Raw genomic sequence first — 19,456 nt, 5'->3', positions numbered from 1 at the left:
ACACCTCTACAGGTACTTACTATGATCCTTTTATATATGATTAAACTGGAATGCAGAGAAGTTAAATCACCTTCTAAAGGTCACTCAGGAAATGGCAGAGCTGGGATTCAAACCCAGGTGAGCTATTATATTATTCATGTAGTCTAAAGAGGTATACCTAGGCTGAGAGACAATGATCAGCATTGACCCCTGGGGGGAAACAAAGAACAAACAGAATTGTTAACAGAGGAACTATGCAGGAATAAGCCAGAAACATCAGATGATGACTTAAGGGCCATTGGGGTTAGCCAGGAAAAGGGGAGTGTTTGGCCGGGGAAAACCTCTCATATGCGTTTGTAACTCACCCAGTAGATCAAAAGAGTAGGGTGACATAGAAAGAGACCCTAGGATACATACTCAGGCTAAGAGAGGAAAGTCAAGATAGCTTTATTCAAGATTGTTTCCACATTTTGGTGATTGTAAACTGAGCTGCAATAAACAGTCTAGTACAAATGTCTTCATGAAGAAATGATTTCGTTTTTCTTCTGGGAAGATGCCTAGTAATGGGATTGTAGAATCAAATGGGAGGTCTGATTTGAGTTCTTTTTTTTTTTTTTAATTTTTTGAGATAGAGCCTCAAGCTGTTGCCCTGGGTAGAGTGCCGTGGCATCATAGCTCACAGCAACCTCCAACTCCTGGGTTCAAGTGATTTTTCTGCCTCAGCCTCCCAAGAAGCTGGGACCACAGGTGCCTGCCACAACGCCTGGCTATTTTTTGGTTGCAGCCATCATTGTTGATTGGCGGGCCTAGGTTGGATTCGAACCCGTCAGCTCAGGTGTATGTGGCTGGCGCCTTAGCCGCTTGAGCCACAGGCACTGAGCCTGATTTGAGTTCTTGAGGATTGCAAAAAGGTTATATTAAATGTCCACCAACTCAAGCTGTGGTATTATGTATACCATGGAATACTATGCAGCCATTAAATAGATAGAGACTTTATATCTTTTATATTAACCTGGATTGAGTAGGAACACATTCTTCTTAGTAAAGCATCACAAGAATGGGGGAAGCAAGAATCCAATGTACTCAATTCTAATATGAAGGCAGCAGATGATCTAATATAAGGTGGAAGGTAGGGGAAGGAAGGAGTGGGGAGAGGGGAGGAGGGAGGGGATAGAGGGTCATGGTGTATGGCGTACCTCTCGGGGGCAGGACACAATTATAAGAGAGACTTTACCTAACACATGTAATCAGTTTAATCACATTCTTTATATCCTCAACGAATCCAAAACAATAAAAAAGAAAAAAAGAAATAAAGACAGATTCAAGACAAACTTATAATCTGATAGATCAACTTTGGTGCATAACAGGGACATTGGAGTCACTCAGGTTGGGTTCAAATCTCAGCCTCACCACACTTTTACTAGCTGTGTGACCTTGCCTGGGCAATTAATTGAAGCTCCCTGAGCCTCACTTTCTTCCGCAGCAGGCATGCTGTTTGGGTTAAATGAGTTATTGCACAGAAAGCACTTACTCTAACATCCACCATGTAGTAAATACTCAATACAAGTTTGCTATCATCACCACCATTATTATTTCTCCATTCTTTCTAGTCTTCTTCAGTTGGTGAGGCTGACGGTAGACCCAGAGAAGGTGATGAACCCACGTAAATCAATGCCATGGCTAAGCAGGAAAACACTGGCTCCTCTAATGAGTTCTGTTTCAGCTAACGCGCCCTAGTATTCCACCTGCTTTTTTTTTTTCTATTCCCCCAGCTGGTTCTTAGATTTGAAAAGCAAAAGGCCTCCATGGAGACCTGCACGCTTTTAAAAATAATACAAAACAGAACGTCTGAGGTCAGGGTAAGCCAAGCCAAACAAATAAATCTTGCAGGATTGTGTTAACAAAACAGGGCTTAGTGGATCAGAGCGGGTAGAGTTCTGCCGGACTCAGCCCTGCTGAGAAACGCCAAGCTCTGGTGAATTTCAAACACGAGGAGGTCAAATAGGAAGATCAAATTATGGAGCACTTCAGAGTTCAGAGTCCAAGCCTGGGCCGTAACCAGGAGAGCATTCTGGGCAAGACAGACTCCAGAACCCATGATCATGGAGAGGCCTGAAGGCCAGACCAGAAGAGTCTTCAGTGGCTCATCTCTGGGACCTCTATCCTGGGTAACTTGGTCACATCTATCAAAATTATAAATGTGCTCTGAAAGGTTATGTTCTCTGGGAAGCAGATTGTGGGATAGATACTAGCCTGGGGGAGGTTCATTAGGGAATGCTCTGGGAATCGCCATCACTAGACGGGGGAGGAGGACGGAAGGAAAGCAGGCCTGTGCACAGGGGGAGGTTGGGCTGCCCCAGGGTCTCAGCAGACATCTCTGGCAACTCTACAAGGAGCTCCGAAGCCGGATGGCCTTTCAGATTTCTCCCAAATTAGGGAAAACTTATGTCTTGTGCTGGCTGGTCATTGGATATAACTGCCCCCAGGGAAGAGATTTGACCTTGACCTTGGTCAGGGCAGCTCTCCTGTGAGGCACTTCCAATGGAGGGCTGATGGCTCAAGGCTGTTTATGGGTGTCAAGTCCAGCAGCTGGGGAAAAATCCTTCATTCCTTAACGTGTGTTACAGCGTCCTTTGCATCAATGCTTTTGGAATGAGGTTTCCTAGTCTAGGAATGAATCCTACATGGGCGTGAATAAACGTTAGAAATGACATAGGTTTAACATTGTCTGTAATAGTAAAATTACAGATGACAAATTATGGTACATTCTTGTGACAGTCGTGGACAAGAGTGGGGCGGCTCTCGTGTACTCTCATGGAATAAACTCCAAGACGTGTGAAAGGAAACACCAGTGGGCAGAGGAGTATGGATATGTGGGAAGGCATGTGTGGCTGCTGCGAGGCCAGTGGGATGGACTGTGCCGGGCTCTGTCTCTTGCCATCATCCTTCTATATTCTTTCTGGCACTATGGGAGCTGAAAGCCTAAAATCTACTCTTCCCAGATTCATTGCCACCGAGTTCTGGTTCCTTTCTACCAGTGCAAGGCATTCATGCAGGACTTGAACTTGGGGAGAGGGCAGCAACCATCCTGCTTATGGAGTAGCTACAAAAGCGTCATCTGAAGCAACAGCAGTTAGGGCAAGTGGTGGCAACCCGACAGCTTCAGTGGGTGTGCAGACTCATGGTTCTTCAACAATAAGAGTGGCAGCGGTGCCCGGGGAGCTGCTGTGGGTGATATGATTTCCCTCCTGGCCACCTGCTATCAATCCTCCTCACTAAATCCACTCAGAAATACTGAGAACGGTTTGTGCTTTTCTGACCAACTATCATTTGTGGAAAGCAGATATGTATATTTGATTATTGCATTTAAAAACGTTCTGGAAAGTTTCCCAAGGAGCTAGTGATAGTGGATAACTACATGGAAAATAACTAGATTGGTGGGGGCAGAGTTGGAGGTACATTTCTCAGCCTAAACCATTTTATACCTTTTTAATTTTTATTTTGAGACATAGTCTATGTCACTCTCAATAGAGTGGGGTGGCGTCACAGTTCACAGCAACCTCAAACTCTCAGGTATAAGTGATTCTCTTGCCTCAGCCTCCCAAGTAGCTGGGACTACAGGCGCCAGCCCCAACACCCAGCTATTTTTTGTTGCAGTTGTCATTGTTGTTTAGCTAGCCCGGGGTGGATTTGAACCCACCAGCCTTGGTGTATGTGGTGGGAGCCATAACCACTGTGCTACGGGCACTGAGCCATACCTTTTTAATTTTTAACTATTTGAATATATTACTTTTATCATCTTTCCCCCAATAAGAAAAAATTAGTAAAGGTTATCTCTTGTTAAGTACATGAATTTTCTGTGAAATATTCCTCAACTGAGTCATTCAGTTTCTTCTGGAGCATTTTCAGCACAGGAGACTCCCTACCTACCAAAGGGACATAGCCCACTCCTCAGGGGTCATCGCTACTTAGTGGCTTCTGTTTATGCCCAGGTGACACCCATCTTCCTGCAAGATTGTATCACATGGCTGAACTCTGACCTCAAACCCCAGTGAAACACTATTGGGATCCTGGGTTCCAATTCCTTGTCTAGTACTCATTTCTGCTGGTTGTTTAACCTTTCCGAGCCTGTTCCTTCACCAGCCCTATAGAGATAGTCCAAGCACCCATCTCAAAAGGTGACATGGTTGTGCAGATGACATGAGAGGGTGCAGGTGAAGCCCATCATCTAATACAGTTTGGGTCTTGCTCTTGATATCTGCAACACTGGCAGAAAAAATGCAATGGCTAAGAGAATTCTAACGTCAGATTGCCTGGTTTCCAAACAGACCCCTCCCACTCTTAGCTGGGCAACCCTGGACAAGTCACTTACTTTCTCTGAGTCTCAGTTTCTGTAGGATGGAAGTAATGATAGTGCAGCAGCAGAAAGCATTTAGCTTTATCTTGCAAGGACTCAACAGACAGCAGCTATCACTTTATCAACCACAGTTGTTCAAGAGGCAGATATTTGTAAAGAGTAGACTGGGAGACTGATCAGACACCTCTTTTTCTCTGTGCTAACCATCTCCAGTTCCTTAAACGGACCCTCTTCCCACATAGGCCTTCGTCTGCCTTATTCTAATCACTCGTGGAAGGCATTCCAGGTTGCTATCTTCCTTACACAATTGTATCTCTCGCTTGAGTCTCATTGGCATAGTGTGTACGTGTAGGGAGGGGGCGTGGGCCATCACCTCCCTGCATTCTAATCCCTGGACTTTGACATGAGGCCTGAAGTGGCATCAGGGTTTGGGGGAGCAACAACCCCCATATAACTGGATTTATTGAGCACCTAATATATAAGCCAGAAGCTGTGCCAAGATATTACATTCACTTTTTCAGACGAGGAAATTGATGTCTTTGAGATACACGTGCTATAGATAGAAGGTTGACACGGCTAAACGATGGTGGAGCTGAGATCCCATTTACAGTCAGCTTTGATCTGGAGCCACAATCTAACCTTTCATACCGTATGTCCTTCCACAAATATTAAGCTGTGTTCAACTCAGCTCTTAGGATTTCCCCCCCTTATTTGATTTTAATAAGCCAGGTCTCCCCAGTCCTGGTCCTTTGCAAATGAGTTTTTTAATGGGACTTTATATTGTGTTCCCATTCAAGTTGACCAGCCTGAATTCTCTCTCTCACCCAGCTGCAAGGCACTGGCTCATGTTATTTGGTAAGTCACCATGAAGAAGCAGTGGGGGAACAAAGCCAAGGGCACAGCCTTTCGGCAAGGCCCGAGGTAGATTGCTCTCAAGGTGTATTTCTATCAAGAAACCCTTTCCTGATAGGGATTGGGTGCAGCCTGTTACCAATCCACAAAACTGAATTAACATCCACCTCCATTCCTGTCTTGTTGACAGCGGTTTCTTGAAATACACATGGCCTTTATGCTCAATGCCTACATGGCGCAGGTCCATTCTAAGAAAGGTTGTCCCAGAAAGAATTGTGGATTGAAGGCTGAAGAGGCTATGAGAAAATATAAATATGAAAGTGTTTACGATATTTTAAAAGGAAAAAGTCCATCTTTGTTTTGAGAAGACGTTTGTGTTGAAGAAATGTCAGAATTAAAAAAGGCAGAAGACAAACAGGTCTCCAACCAGCCATCTTCCCTGAGACCTTGCTCCCTCTGTTCTAACTCCAAGGTCACACAAGGACAGGGACTCAAAGGGAGCCGCTGGCATCCCCATGTAAATCTGTGGCTTCGCCACCTTCCCCCATTGAACTGGGAATTGCTTTTCTGTCTGTCTGCTGAGCAAGGCATTGTCCTTTCTGCCTTGGTGCCTCCATTAGCACTGAGGAAAGACTAACCATGGGGATTCCAGTCCTATTTTTTTTTTTCATTAGAGCCCAAGGCTCTATCCCACCAAGTCCTGGAACATAATCTCTCAGAACTGTTGAGTCTACTTAATATTAATCCATTCATCAACCTTCTTTGCTTGGTCCCACAGAGGGTGACTTGTGCCTGTGGAGAAGAAGACCCTTTGCCTCAAATATAAACAGAAGAGAGCTTGGCATGCCAACTACCCAGGGCTGATCCTCCCAGGCCCTGCTAGGACATGGCTGAGAGGCCCCCGCAGAGCCAGGAGTGGATTCTGGGTAACAGAATGCAAAGTGATGCAGTTCCCCACCCCCGTACCCTCCCCAGGGTTTTGTGACTCCTGGCCCTGTGAGAGCTGAGGCAGCAGTTTTTGGCTTGAGGGGGGAAGAGTAGGGAGAAGAGGCAGAGGCTTTCTCTAGGCCAACCACAACTAACTTATTTGCTCTGTCCAGCAAAGCCCAGACAGTGCAATTATCTGGTTAATTTGGCCCTTAGTTGGGAGACAGGCTCCCAAAATGTGAGGCCAGCTCAGACTAAACAGTGGCTTCCGTCCTAAGCCTTTTCTTAAGTGCTAAAGGATGCGCGTGAGATTCCTAACACACCCATTGATACAGATGGGCAAAGACAGGTCATTCTGACTCCAAGACGGGTTTGGAAAGGTATGTCTTCCAGGGAAAGATGCCCAGATGATCTGCTAATTGGTTTCCTGGTTAATTCACCCCCCTGGCTTCTGTGGAGAGGCATGGCTGGAAATCAGAATGACTCTAAATTAGCCAAGGTTTTCCAATGGGATCGCAGCTCTCGTAGCCTGGCGGAGTGTCCCTGGGGCCTCTGGGTGAGCTATTCTTAGTGTAATTCCCTCTGATGCTCCTGCTCATAGACTTTTTGTACCTACGAGTTGGGCCAAAGGCTCTGCTGAGATTAAAGGGGGAAAGGAAAACATGTCTCTGGAGCTTCCACAAATAGGATGGGCAGGGCGAGCTCAGCTGGCATCTGAGCAATCAGCAGATGGTTCATGAAAAACCCAGGTTTTTGAGAGGAGATTAAGGAGCAGTGATTTAGCACCCTTGGAAACCAGCAAGTAGCCTGGAATCTGTGGAATTCTTCCGTTATTCATTCTGCAAATATTTCTTTCAATTCTAGTTTGTGCCAGGCCTGGTGCTACTTAATAGAAGGGGACCCAAACAGCTATGGTCCCAACCCTCATGCAAGGAACCCCACCCTCAATGTAGGGCTAAAGGCTTAGATAAGGGCGAGAAAGGAAAAGTTGAGTAACTGTGACAAGGAATAAACAGGTGACCTGACGTAGATCGGGGAAAGGATCAGAAAGGGAGTCTTCGGGAGAAAGGATTTTAAATACAACCCTCCTTTCTTTGCTGCTGCAGTTGGAAGAAGCATTGTCTTGGGCCACACATGAAATACACAAACACTAATGGCAAGCTGATGAACAAAAGAAAAGTTCCCCACGTCATTTCTGCGATACCCCACACCACAGATCAGCAAAACAGACTCCCCGCATCGGCATGTGGCTTGTGGGACCGCAGGTTAGACACCCATGGAAAAGGACCTCATTCGCTTTTTCAGAAAGATCACTCAAACTTTGCTGTAAGGAATACATTGGAGATGGGTTAAAAACAATGGAGCTGTGAGGCCATTGACTAAGAAGATCGGATACGAGTTGGTAGAGGTCTAGCCAAGGACCTAGGTGACAAGGGTGGAGAGAGAGAAGTGGACAGCAGGGTGGGAAGTAAGGGCTATGGAGCCGGTGGGGTCTGGTCAGAGAGTGGAGAGACAGGAAGGCATTCGGGAGCCTGTGCAGGTTTCTGGCTAAGGTGGAAGGTAGATGGCGGCCCTCCTCATCAAGAGAGAAAATTAGGGGCAGGGTAGGATGATGTGTCTTATTCTGGAGTCAATCAAAGTTGACCACTCCTGGCCATTTCGCACCCTGTCTCTCCTTGCCTTTGCTCACACCGTCTCCATTCACCCACTCTACATGCCTCCATCCCTACTTGCTGGCATCCCATCCATCCTTTGATCCATTTCCAATACCACTTCTTCCTCAAAGCCACTTCTGAACCCCTCAATTGGCTGTGGCCTCTGCTGCCTGTAGCGCTAAGCTTGGACCTCTCCTCCCTGACCTCCCACTGTGTGGATGCCCCTAAAGACTTATCTCACTCCCTTCTTAGACCAAGCTTTGTGGAACAGGCCTCTGCTTTTATATCCTGCTCTTTGCCATGGAAGGAAAATGAGCAGACATTGGATTGACTTGAAAGCCACAGGATCAAACTGAAATTCACACTGTAGGTGTTTTCACATTAGACCAACTCAGTCTGATGTTCAGAAGGCCTTTCTGTTCCTCTGACACGCCAAGCTCAGGAACTGCTGGGAGAAGAACAGTCACACCCCCTTCTAATTTTTTTTTCTTTTTAATTATGTCTCGAATTCATTTTGCAGTAGGGACCTTGTCTACCTTATTCAGCATTTGCTTTTGACAATGATGATGAAGATGATGATAAAGATGATGATGATGATGATGATTAAATGAGTAACATTTGCTGAGTGCCAGGCACTGTTCCAAGCACTATTCATGGATTAACTCATCTGATTCTCACAGCAACCCTGTGCACACAGGCTGATGCTGTGATTGTCCAAACTGTACAGACAAAGAAACTGAGCTGGAGAGAGCTTAAGTATTGTTCAACCAGTGCCACAAATTTAGTAAGGGGTAGGGTTGGGACCCAGAGTCTGGCTCCAGAGCCCAAGTTCAAAGGTGCACATCCAAGGTCAAGCACAGTCCTTGGCAGAGAGCAGGTCTTCACTGAATGAATAGGGAGAAACTTTCCACCTAGAGCCAGGAGACCACACCTCCTAGCCCTCATTCTGCCACTGGCTCCCTAGGCAGCCTTGAGCAAGTTGGTGTTTCTTTCCACATAAAATGAGGGACCTGGCTATTGATGTGAGCAGAAATAACAAGCGTTGGTATTGCCAACTCGGATCTCACTTGGGATTTTAAATAATTTAATCCCAACAATAATGGTACAAGGAAAATGAGGCTCAGAGAGCCTGCCCAACACCTAGAAAATGCGAGAGCTGGGATTCAAACCCAGTATGAGACCAAACTATGCTCTCTAGCACTGGCGGCTGCAAGGAGGTTACTCAGGGGCCACAGGGAACAGAGTGGAGCAGACACACTGTTGGGCTCCTCCCTTCATTTCCACCAGGGCAACTCTCCTTGCCTCCGTTTTGCAGAATGAAGTCCGATTTGATATTTCCTTTGAAGGAAGCTTCTCTGCTGAAACAAAAAATGTTCAAAGCCACCAAACCAAGTAATTCTGGGATTTAATGAGACTCCCAGGTGTATAAAGCAGGATTTACCTTTCTGCTAATCTTAGCTCATCATGGCCACATAAAACAGGAACCAAGGAAGCTCAGGAGAATGGCCCCAGCTACAGAAAAGGTGAGGGTGATGGTGGTAAAGACGCGGCCCCCACCTACCTGCTCCACTCGAATCTCGATCTCCCCGTTCACCTTCTTTCCCTGGAAATACTTTGACCTGTAAAGGAGAGGAAAACATCTGTTGAGGAAGCAGGCAGATGGCATTGATCTTTTCTCTTCTTCCAAAGGCCCCATCTCTCCGAGTGCACACTGACTCTCATTCTGGACCTTCTCACTCTTTCCTCCAGCCTTGACCCCCAATTTCCCTTTTTCTTTTTTTTGGCAGAGGGGAAAGAGTGTGGATAGGAAGATTGGCGACCCAAGTTCCGGTTCTATCAACACACTTGTCCTCCCCATGTCTCGGTTTTATACTCTGTAAAAGAATGATGTTGATCACTGTGCTACATGTTTCTAAGGGTTAGTTTGAGAAATGAATGAAATAAGGAATCCCACATAAATAAATAGTGTAGTCCGCATCTATCCCCTTGTCTGTTCCTCACCCATCCAGCCAGCCATCTTTCCATCCTTCCAAGACTTTCTTCTACATCTCTGCCTCTGTCTTCCCTGTTATCAGTAAATATCGGTAACATCCCCATCTACCCATCACTCAAGGTAGAAATGTGGCCTAGACGTCATCCTAGTTAGCTCTCTCTCTCTCTCTCTCTACTCCCAATGAGTCTATAATTATTTCTCAACTCCAACTACTTGCCCGTTTTTCTGCATAAGCACCCTAATCCTGCCTCATGCTCCATCTCTTCCCTGACTATAGATTCCCTTTTCATACGACTCATCACAACTATAATGAATGATAATTAGTAACTGCATTTAATGGGCTGTGCACCATTAAACCATAAGCCAGTTCCTTGAGGGTAGGAACGTTCTATCTTACTCAGCCTCCTCTTCCCGACATTCACCGGAGCATTTTACACACTAGAGGGTTTAACCTACAGCCTTTCTCATTCATGTTCACAACCACCAGCAGCAAGTAGCTGTATCGCTATTTCCATCGTATAGATGAAGACACTGAAATCCAAAGACGCTAAGTAGCCAAGACTTCCACATTTGTGCTTTTGCTCAAGTCTGAAAAACAGCAGCTACATCTGGGGTGCTTGTGGGCTTAGTTATGTTCCCACACAGAAAGCCAAAGGAAAAATTTCCATCTGCTCTTTTTGACTGTTAGTATGATGAAACTAGTTGTTGTTAGTCACTTACTGTAAACTGTAATGGCACTGTGTCACCATTTCTGTAACCCCTTTCTGGGACAGATAGCTTTTTGCTTCCCAGTGCCCATTCTCAACTTTTTTTTTTTCCAGAAAGAGAATATATAGACAGACACACAAGAAGGTCCCCCTCAACTCTCGCATGAGGTGGGTGTAGCCACACGATTGAGTGCTAATCAATGATTTGTGAGCACCACGGTCGAGAGCCTTAGTTTCTTCTTCGGTTTCTCCCTGGAAGATGGACGTTGCCGCCTCTTTTTTCCAACCTTCCATTTGCAGAAGAATCTTTCTACAAATTCTCCGACTGCTTTAGCTGCCTCCTTGCAAAGCCTACTTACAGAGTGGACTCATCCCTTCTCAGGGCTGCCTGAATCACTGGCTGACAGCTCTGATATTAATGCCACTTTTTCTCACAATGCTGTTGGGCTTAGATGTCAACTAGGCAGGACTGTGGTGAGACAGGAAATATCAGTGTGACTTGAAAGCAAGGTTTTGGGGTTTTCTTCCCAGCAATGGTCTTCAATAAAACGCCTGTGGGGGCAAGCCTCATGCAAAGAGAGCCATTTCACACAGTTTGTGAATTTTATCACAAATCCTTTAAATATACCTTCAGCAAATTCCAGACAGGTCCCCTGCTAGTATGTGTGGCGCTTGACACAAAACAAGTAGAAGACTAACGTGTCGTAGGTCTAATATTCAAATTGATAACTAAAGCTAGCAAACATTTAAATTAAACATGTCTGCCTTCCTTCCTTGACAAATACGACTTCATAATGACCTCGAAGGCTCAGAATTTAGACTTAATATTCTTGGCGTAATACCCAGAACGCTCCAGCAAAGGGATTGCCAGCCCTTGGTTCCCAGCCCTTGCCACATGTGGTTCTCCCCAATCTTCCACCCACCCTCCTCTCTGGTCTGCATCACTGAGGATCCTGAGGTTTGTCGATAGCCAGACCATGTGGACAGATGTCATCCACTCCTCCCCCCTCCCAAAACAGTTGTCCCTTGGTCATCTCTTGGACAATGGACCAGGGAATTAGCCTGTATTGGCCCTGGAATTGGGCTGATATCACTTTAGGTAGGGAATTCTAGGGTTTGGTAACCCAGAGAGGGGTCCAAGAGTGCAATTTGCAGGCTCCTGGTAGGTATATCTCCTTGGCTCTGGTAACTCCTCTGCTTGTCAAGAGAGGTGTTGCTAGCTGCTAACAAGGCCCAGAGTAGGATATAAGTAAAAGGTCTTTCTTACTTGAGTTTAAAAGAAGTCCTGAGCAGGCCTAGAACCTCAGGATGAAAACTCAGGATTATAATCACTGGCATACCAGAAGAAAACATGGATTTGGAATCACACAGGCTTAGGCAAAATCTTAGCCCTACTAATCACGGATCATGTGTCCTAAGGCAAAGTACTTAACCCGCTGGATCTCAGTTTTCCTATTTGTCAAGTGATAATAGCACCTACTAGGGAAAGGCTGGGGTGAGAACTTTACTTCACCTTCTATACAACAGGGCAGTAGGGTCCAGTGGACTCAGGAATTAAATGAAGCAAGATGCTTAAAACAGTTCCTGGCCCAGAGCAAGCTCTGATGCACATGTATGTTGCCCGGGCCCTGAAACAGAATCTATGGACAACTACTGAGTGTTTTCTCTGCGCCTGCTGGGTGCCAGGTAATGGGAACCTGCAAACAGAAAGGTAATCCTGCCTCTTGGACACTATAAGACACAATTATGATTCACCTTGCTTGGATCTTTCCCCGAAGTGTGATGAGTGATGGATGGTAATGGCCATAATAAAGAGGTGGCATTGCTAGGTAAGGCCGCCAGCCCCCTCAGCATCCCTCCCCATGTGGTCCAGATGCAGAAGTCTCTGCTCAAAGTCACATGACCTCTAAGTACTCTCATACTTTAAGATTTTCTGGATTCAGTAACACCCTAACCCTCCATGATCTGAACCCTGCTGACTGGTGGTCCCCATCTACTTCATGGACATACCCAACACCCTGTCCTTTTATGCTGCTGTGCCTTTGCCCTCCCCACCCCCCACCCCCCCATTCCTCACTGCTCTGGTGGCCTTCTGCTCTTCTTTATCTGGCCACCTCTTTCTTACATGCCGTGATCCACACAAGTGACACCTACTCTGTGAAGTCTTCCTGAACAGCACCTCTGTCCGGCTGGGCTAGTTGTCCCTCCTCTGCTCCTGCAGCAGGCCGTCCCTACCACTATCATAACACTCATGCCTCCACACTGTAATTACATATCTCTGCTCTGTCCCCTGTCCCCAAATATCTAGTCTGTAAGCTTCTGGAAACCAGAAACTGAGGCTCAGGGCTCACTGTATCTCCAGCATCCAGCACGATGAGCTAGGACACAGGACACATGTTTAGCAAATGTTCGTTGACGGGTAAAGGGATAGTATCTTCCAGGGACAAACTGGATGGTTGCCTTTCCTGGAGACGCTTTACTGCCATCTACTGGCATGCCATTGTAATAAATTCACACATCTACACAGATCACTTCGTGGGGTCACTGCGTACAGTGTCCAATCTGCACGACAGATTGGACAGATCTCAACCGGAACCCCAGGTACTTTGAGCTACCCCAATACCACCCACACAGCTATGGCCTCGACGGGACCTCATCTTCCCAGGAGAGACGCTTGTTTGCCCATCTCTGGAATGTTTACTGCAGGGCCTGGCAGATGGAGTTGAGCTGAAGCTGAGGGTCAGTCGGTCCATCCCCCTGCCTGGCTGGGAGTCAGAAGTCTGTCTCCTGATGGGCCACACAGACTGCTGCCTCCTTGCCGGGGGTGGGGTTCATTCAGACTTGCGCTGCCTCTGAACAGCTCTGTCTGGCAGAGGGAAGGGTAGGGATGGTCTGGAATTCTAGATGCCTTTGGGGGCTGGGGTTGCTGCCTCCGTAATTGACTGGCTGTTTGACCTCAGGCAAAATGGATGGACGTGTTATGCTCAAGGGCTTTGTCTCCCATGAGCTGCCTCCTCCTAATGCCCTAATATGTTCATTCTCATACCGAGCTCCCTGAATACCTCAGCCAATCAATCAAGTCCTTGGCCTTGGGAAGAAGGTGGGGGAAGCTCTGGACTCCATGACGATTCCATCTCTGTGGGTGGTCTCATATTTTAATGCCGCATCTGAGGCACCAGGAAGGAGAATATTATAAAACCGGTACTGCCTGGGGTGGAGAGTCTCTAATTTGGGGAGGCGGGGGGTGGGGATGTGTAAGAGGGTAACGGGCACCGAGTACTTTCGTGTCTGCCGCAGAGGCAGGAGAAAGAAGAGAATTAGCACCAACAGGATCCGCCTGTGTCCAAACAGTGACTCCTTGTCCCCGTCCAGGGATCTGTAGAGGTAAGGAACTGAGACACCACCCCAGGGCCCTGATCCACAGGACGTGACGAATGTCCCCCACCCTGTTTGCCTCTGACACTAATTCAGGAAAGGGATTTTTGTAGGCAGGATCTGGTCTCACTTCCCATCACTCCTGCACTCCTTCATTCAACCACTGTTTACGGAGCTTCCCATGGACCAGGTACCCTCTGAGGCAAAGGGGTAGAAATAGCAGGTATGGTGGCAGATATCATGCCTGGGCTTGTGGAGCTCACACACTCATGAAGAAGACAAAAAATAAACAGGATAGAAAGAATGAGATCTGTAAGTAAATACACAGGGTAAGCTGGGGGGTGCAGGGAAAATTGGACTTAGGGTGGCCAGGAAGGCATCTTTGAAAGACACTTAGCATACACGGATTAGAGACCTACTGCATGTCCACGCCTGCAGGGTCCCAGGAAACAAGCATGAAGACAACACAGTTTTTGGTCTCACGGTCTTACTAACAGCAGGGACAAAAATGGACAATGGCCATACAAAGCATTAGTACAGAGATTCCGCTCAGCCTGTGGAAGGGGCAGCCAAGCCAGTCTGAGGGTTCACCCATCCCACCACCCTGTGTTTACAACCTATTTGTTGCCAGGGCCTCAGGCTACAGAGATGGTGAGGCAGGATCTGGATGTATGTGTCCGTGGGGAGGACACAGGCAAGGGCAAAGGAGGTGGGCAGGCACTGGGAGCAGCCACGTCTCTCAGTGTGCAGGAAAAAGACACCAGGAGCATGGAGTGGAAGACCTAGGTCTGAGTGGGTAGCTCTGACACCTGCTGCGTGAGGTTTACTCACAGAGGTGTCAAGGGGGATGCAGAAGTGAAGATTTCTGGGAATCTGCCAAGAAAGTGCACTGCTCAGGGTGGAGTTTCACCTCCCCAGGTAATGGAAGGGGGAGGCACTGCTAGCTTTAGAGGCAGACCCAGGTCCTGCCCAGCTGCTTACTTCCTAGTGCTGCCTCAGACAAACATTAACCCTCCTATCCCCGCTTTCTTCATCTATAAACATAAGGACATTGCTACGTCTGCCATAAAGACACCATGAATGATACCCCCACCACGTGGCCACTGTTTAATTAATTAATGTTCTTCTCTTTCCATCCTGTCCTTCAACTAGGTAGATAGAGGGCTGGGGTAAGGTGGGTATGTCCCTGGGGAAGTGACAAGCCCTTTTCTCTCTCCAAGGGGAGGTAGGTGGCAGCATCTGCCTTGCTCTCAGTGAAACGCTGCTTAGTGTCAAGCATGCTGGAGGCCTGTCCCATCTGCTCCTTGGGAGCTCCTCTTGCTCCCTAGCTCAGGCCTTTAGTAAATAAAGTCACCAACCACTCATTCCCGTTACTGCAGAGGACAGGCTAGAATGCCGTCGGCTAGTCCTATTTCTTTCTTCTCTAAAGACATAACACCGTATCATCTTCATTTCTACAGATGTCTGGAAGTTCACAACCTTCATACCACAGAAAGGGTTCATTCTAAGTAGCCTAAGTCATGCCTCAGCACACATTTATCGAGGATCTACTAAGGGCCCAAACTGAGGAAATGCTCACAGGACAGATAATTCAGACCAGGGGCAAGTGACTAATTTCTGACCATTTCAGAAACCAATTTTTGGTGACAGAAGAAGGATGACAAGGGACCATGAGGATATTGTACACCCTGTTTATAAAAGGGATGTGGGGCCTGCCAAGGTGAAAAGGGCAGGGCGCAAAAAGAAGAGTATTTATTATCCATTTGTCTGTCCACCAATCCATCCATCCACCCATATATTCATCCATCTCATCATCCATCTCATCCACCCACCCAGTCTCATCCATCCATCTTACCTCCATCTCATCCATCCATCACATCCACCTATGGTCTTATTCATCGATCCATCAGCCCATCTCATCCTTCTATCCATCCATTCATCTCATCCATCCACCTCATCCATCCATCAGTCTATCCATCTCATCCTTCAATCCATCCATTCATCTCATCTACCTATGCATCCATCGCATCCATTCATCCTTTTCATCCATCCATTCATCTCATCTACCTATGCATCCATCGCATCCATTCATCCTTTTTATCCATCCATTCATCTCATCCATCCCATCCATCTACCCAATCTTATCTATCCATCTCATTGATCCATCCATCCATCTCAGCCATTCATTTATCCAACAAATACCATGTGCTCAGCACTGTTCTAGGCCTTTGGAATTGCATCAAAAATCCCAGAAGTGAAACTAGACCGCATATTTACCCTGACTCCTGTCTTCTTTATCAGACGTTACCAATTGGGGGATCTCATAGAGTCCACAGTCTTTAGCTGAGGTTAAATTGTATTGTATACTTTTACTTTTAAATAGAAACTTCATGTAAAATTCAGATTTCTGACTTCCTTTGAGAATAAGTAGGTCAGCAACATTATGCCCTTATTCCCACATGGTGGCAACTGGCTGAGTGGCCTGCAGCTGCTGTCCCAGAAGGGGCATCAGTTCTCATACCCAGCACAGTTCCCTCTGCACCCTGTCACTTCTCTGGAGCTCAGACCAAGTGGCAGCTACCATTTGTCATAGAGCCTGTGCTGCTTATTTTCCTTATAGCAGAGGGATATTTCTCAATGCCTGTGTTTTTTCCTACCACCTGCCCCTTCACTCACTCACCGGGTTGTCTCCTATGAGCAGCTGCACAGACAACCCCTAACTTAGCTAAGTGCATTCTGAAGATGGCAGTTAGCTCAGTACAAATCTTCAGGAAACCCACACCCCCTACCCCTGCTGCAAACCCAGAGAGGAAGGTCAGAGAAGTGGACACTGGCCCCTCTCCTGCCACTCTCCTTCAAGGATCCATGTCCCAGGCAGGCTTCCACAGGCCCTGGAGAGAAGAAATGTTCTGTAATGTTGTCTGGCGTCTGCCCAGGGCCCTGCCTCCCCCGGGCAAAGCTGCAACTGAGGCGGGGTGGAGTGTGCAATTCCAACTATTGCTCAAGAAGATCCATGCGACTGAGGGACTCCTTCGAAAAAAGGTCGCTTGGAGGGCCTGGGCCAGAGAGCCCCCCTGGAAGGGGAGGCGAGGCTCACAGTGAGAAACCATTGAACTTCTCCAAGGAAAAGGAAACCTAGAGCATGAAAAGTGCTCGGAGCAAACACCTGAGAGAAGACAGAGGCTGTGGGTCCAAGCCCCCTCCCCCTTTGTGGTCCGAGTCCCACTGCTTCTCCCCAGTGGGCAGCCCTGCTGTGTTCGAACACCGCGAGTGACAGGGAGCTCACCCGCCACCAGGCAGTGCGCTCAGGTACCAAGTTTCTGTCTCCCTCTCCGTTTTCCCCTGTGGCTCCAGTTGTACCAACTGGGAGCCACGGGAAACAAGTCTTCCAGCTCGATCGTTTCTAACCTTGGCCCTACATCATTTTGAAAAATAGTCTCCTCAACTCCACTCTGGATATTCCGGTTCAGTCGTTCAGGGGAAACGTCTCAGTTTGGCCTGTCCTGCCCCCACTGCGCCTTCCTCTGGTTAAGGCACCTCTATTTGCATTTGCATGGATGGAACCAGGCCCTTCACTTTTGTGCAGTCTTGGTGGGACTGTCCAAAAGTGTCCACAGCGCGAGGAGTGGAATAAGCCATGCTTGTTCTTCCCCAGAAATTTGATTTGTGAACAGAGAGGAATGAGGCTGAAAGCCAACAGGAGCTGATTTAACAAGAGACTGTTCCTGCCTCCCAGCTCCTCAGGCTGCAGGGACCTGGGATCCCGAGCTTGCTGACGCTCAGGTCTTCCTATGTTTCTCTTTGCTTCTGGAAGCTCCCCCACATATATTTCCAATAAATCCCTACTTTGCCTGAGTTAACCAAAGTCTATTTCGTTTTCATACACAGAACTCTATCCCCCACAGGAGGTACGGGTGGTGCTTGAGAAGCTGATGGAAACAGTCTTGGGGGGTGGCTATGACCTTAGTCCGTTCTCACTGTTTTACATGAGGAAACGGAGGACAGAGAGGAGCACACCCCATCTCCTGATCCCACCGCATTAGCAGAGTCCTTTCGAGAGGCAGCCAGGAAGAGAGAAACGTAGGAAGGAACAGCATCCATCAGATTTCTCCCCACACTCCCTTCTGCTCAAAGACATTTCCCCTAGATTTTCCAGCCTCAGCTCCGTGGGTGAAGCTCTCCCCCAAGACTCTACCAGGGCCGGGGTAACAACTCTTCACTGTTCCCCCTCCTCCCTCTAAGAGCCGGGTAGGAAGCAGCAGGGACACCAAGCTGTCGGATTGGACGGCATGAAGACCTCACGGAGAGAGGTCAGCACTTGAAAAATTCCTCAAGTCAAAGGGCTCGGGGCTTGGGTGCCACACAAGGCCCTCACTGTGTGCCCACATTGTCTCCCTGATAAAAGGGGCCGGGCCTGGGAAAACGGAGCTGTGTCCAGGCGACCGGGCAGGCCACTGGGGAATGTCCAGGGCCCCTCCCTTCCCTGAGACACCAGGCCCAGGACGCCAGGGGAGAGGGAGGGGCAGGGGGTGCAGGGTGGGTGCCCGGAGGGAGCAGGCTGAGTCCAGACGTCCAGAGCACTCCAGGTAGTGCTGGGTGGCGTGTGTGTCTGAGTCACAGAATGAAGCAAGCAGGAAAGTGACAAAACCCCTCTCGTTAGGTCCTTCCCATCTCCACCCCCACCCTTCTGGCCACCCCAGAACTCCTTTCCTTTCCCCATACAAACAGGCAGGGCCTGCCCTTGCTCAAGGAGAGTCTTGGGGTAGGGGAGGTGGTGGAGAGGGGCATAAGGGTCTTGCTCCCCACCGCCAAGTGTCTCCAACAGAGAGTTGTGTGTCTCCGCTTTGAGCCTCTCAACCAACTCGGGTGGGAGGAAAGTGACTCGGAGTCTGCACTCCCTCCTCCCGGCAGAGGCACTGCCAGCCTGCCAGGATCCAGACACCCTCCTCCAGGGCTGCTGGAAGACGGCCCTCGAGCACATCCAGCTGAATCAAGAAGCAGGCCAAGTGGCTTCCTTCCCCCTGGATCCTAGAACTATTATATTCACAAGCAATTAGTAATTGCAATTAATTGTTAATAACAGTTACCATTTCAGGGCCTATTACGACAGCTAAGCCCTGTACCAGCTCCACTCGGGCTATTATCTTTAATCTTTATGATTACCCTTCTGGAAAGATATTCTGCAATCCTGCCTTACTGCTGAGGAATGTGAGGTTCAGAGGTTGGACTTGCCCAAGGTCACATAACTGAGAGAGAGAATGGGGCCTGGAGCCCGCAGTACCCAGGCAGTCTGGCTCTAGATGGTCCACTCGGCTTTGCTCCCTCCCTGCTGGTGATAGACAGTCTTCATCACAGGCAGGGAAAGCTGCTCTCTGAGAATGGGGTCAGTTGGGGGGCCCGGTTTGGCTCACCAGCCAGAAAGTGAAGAGGCACAAAGGCCAGCCTCTCCCTGGCCCCGTGTGAGCAGGGCCAGGAGAGCCTCCTGCTCCCATCCTCCATAAGCAGGGAGGCCAGATAAAATACAGGACAACCAGTCAAGTTTGAGTTTCTCAAGGAACAATCAATAATTTTGTAGTATAAGTATATCCCCCAGTGGTGCCTAAGAGAGACT

At 48.0% G+C, this 19,456-nt stretch overlaps 1 protein-coding gene across 2 annotated transcripts in view; it reads right to left on the bottom strand.

The window, feature by feature from the left end:
- Positions 1 to 19,456, bottom strand: part of LOC111723011 (synapsin-3-like) — a 113,190-nt gene that overhangs the window by 85,258 nt on the left and 8,476 nt on the right. For both annotated transcript variants that reach the window (XM_023509295.1, XM_023509296.1), the window contains exon 2: positions 9,332 to 9,389. In XM_023509295.1, coding sequence (XP_023365063.1) covers positions 9,332 to 9,389 — 58 coding nt within the window. The remainder of the gene's footprint in view (positions 1 to 9,331; positions 9,390 to 19,456) is intronic.

Source organism: Otolemur garnettii, unplaced genomic scaffold (genome assembly GCF_000181295.1).
Source record: "Otolemur garnettii isolate 467f Iridium unplaced genomic scaffold, OtoGar3 scaffold00007, whole genome shotgun sequence".
Classification (NCBI taxonomy): Eukaryota; Metazoa; Chordata; class Mammalia; order Primates; family Galagidae; genus Otolemur; species Otolemur garnettii.
This window is presented reverse-complemented; position numbering and strand designations above follow the sequence as displayed.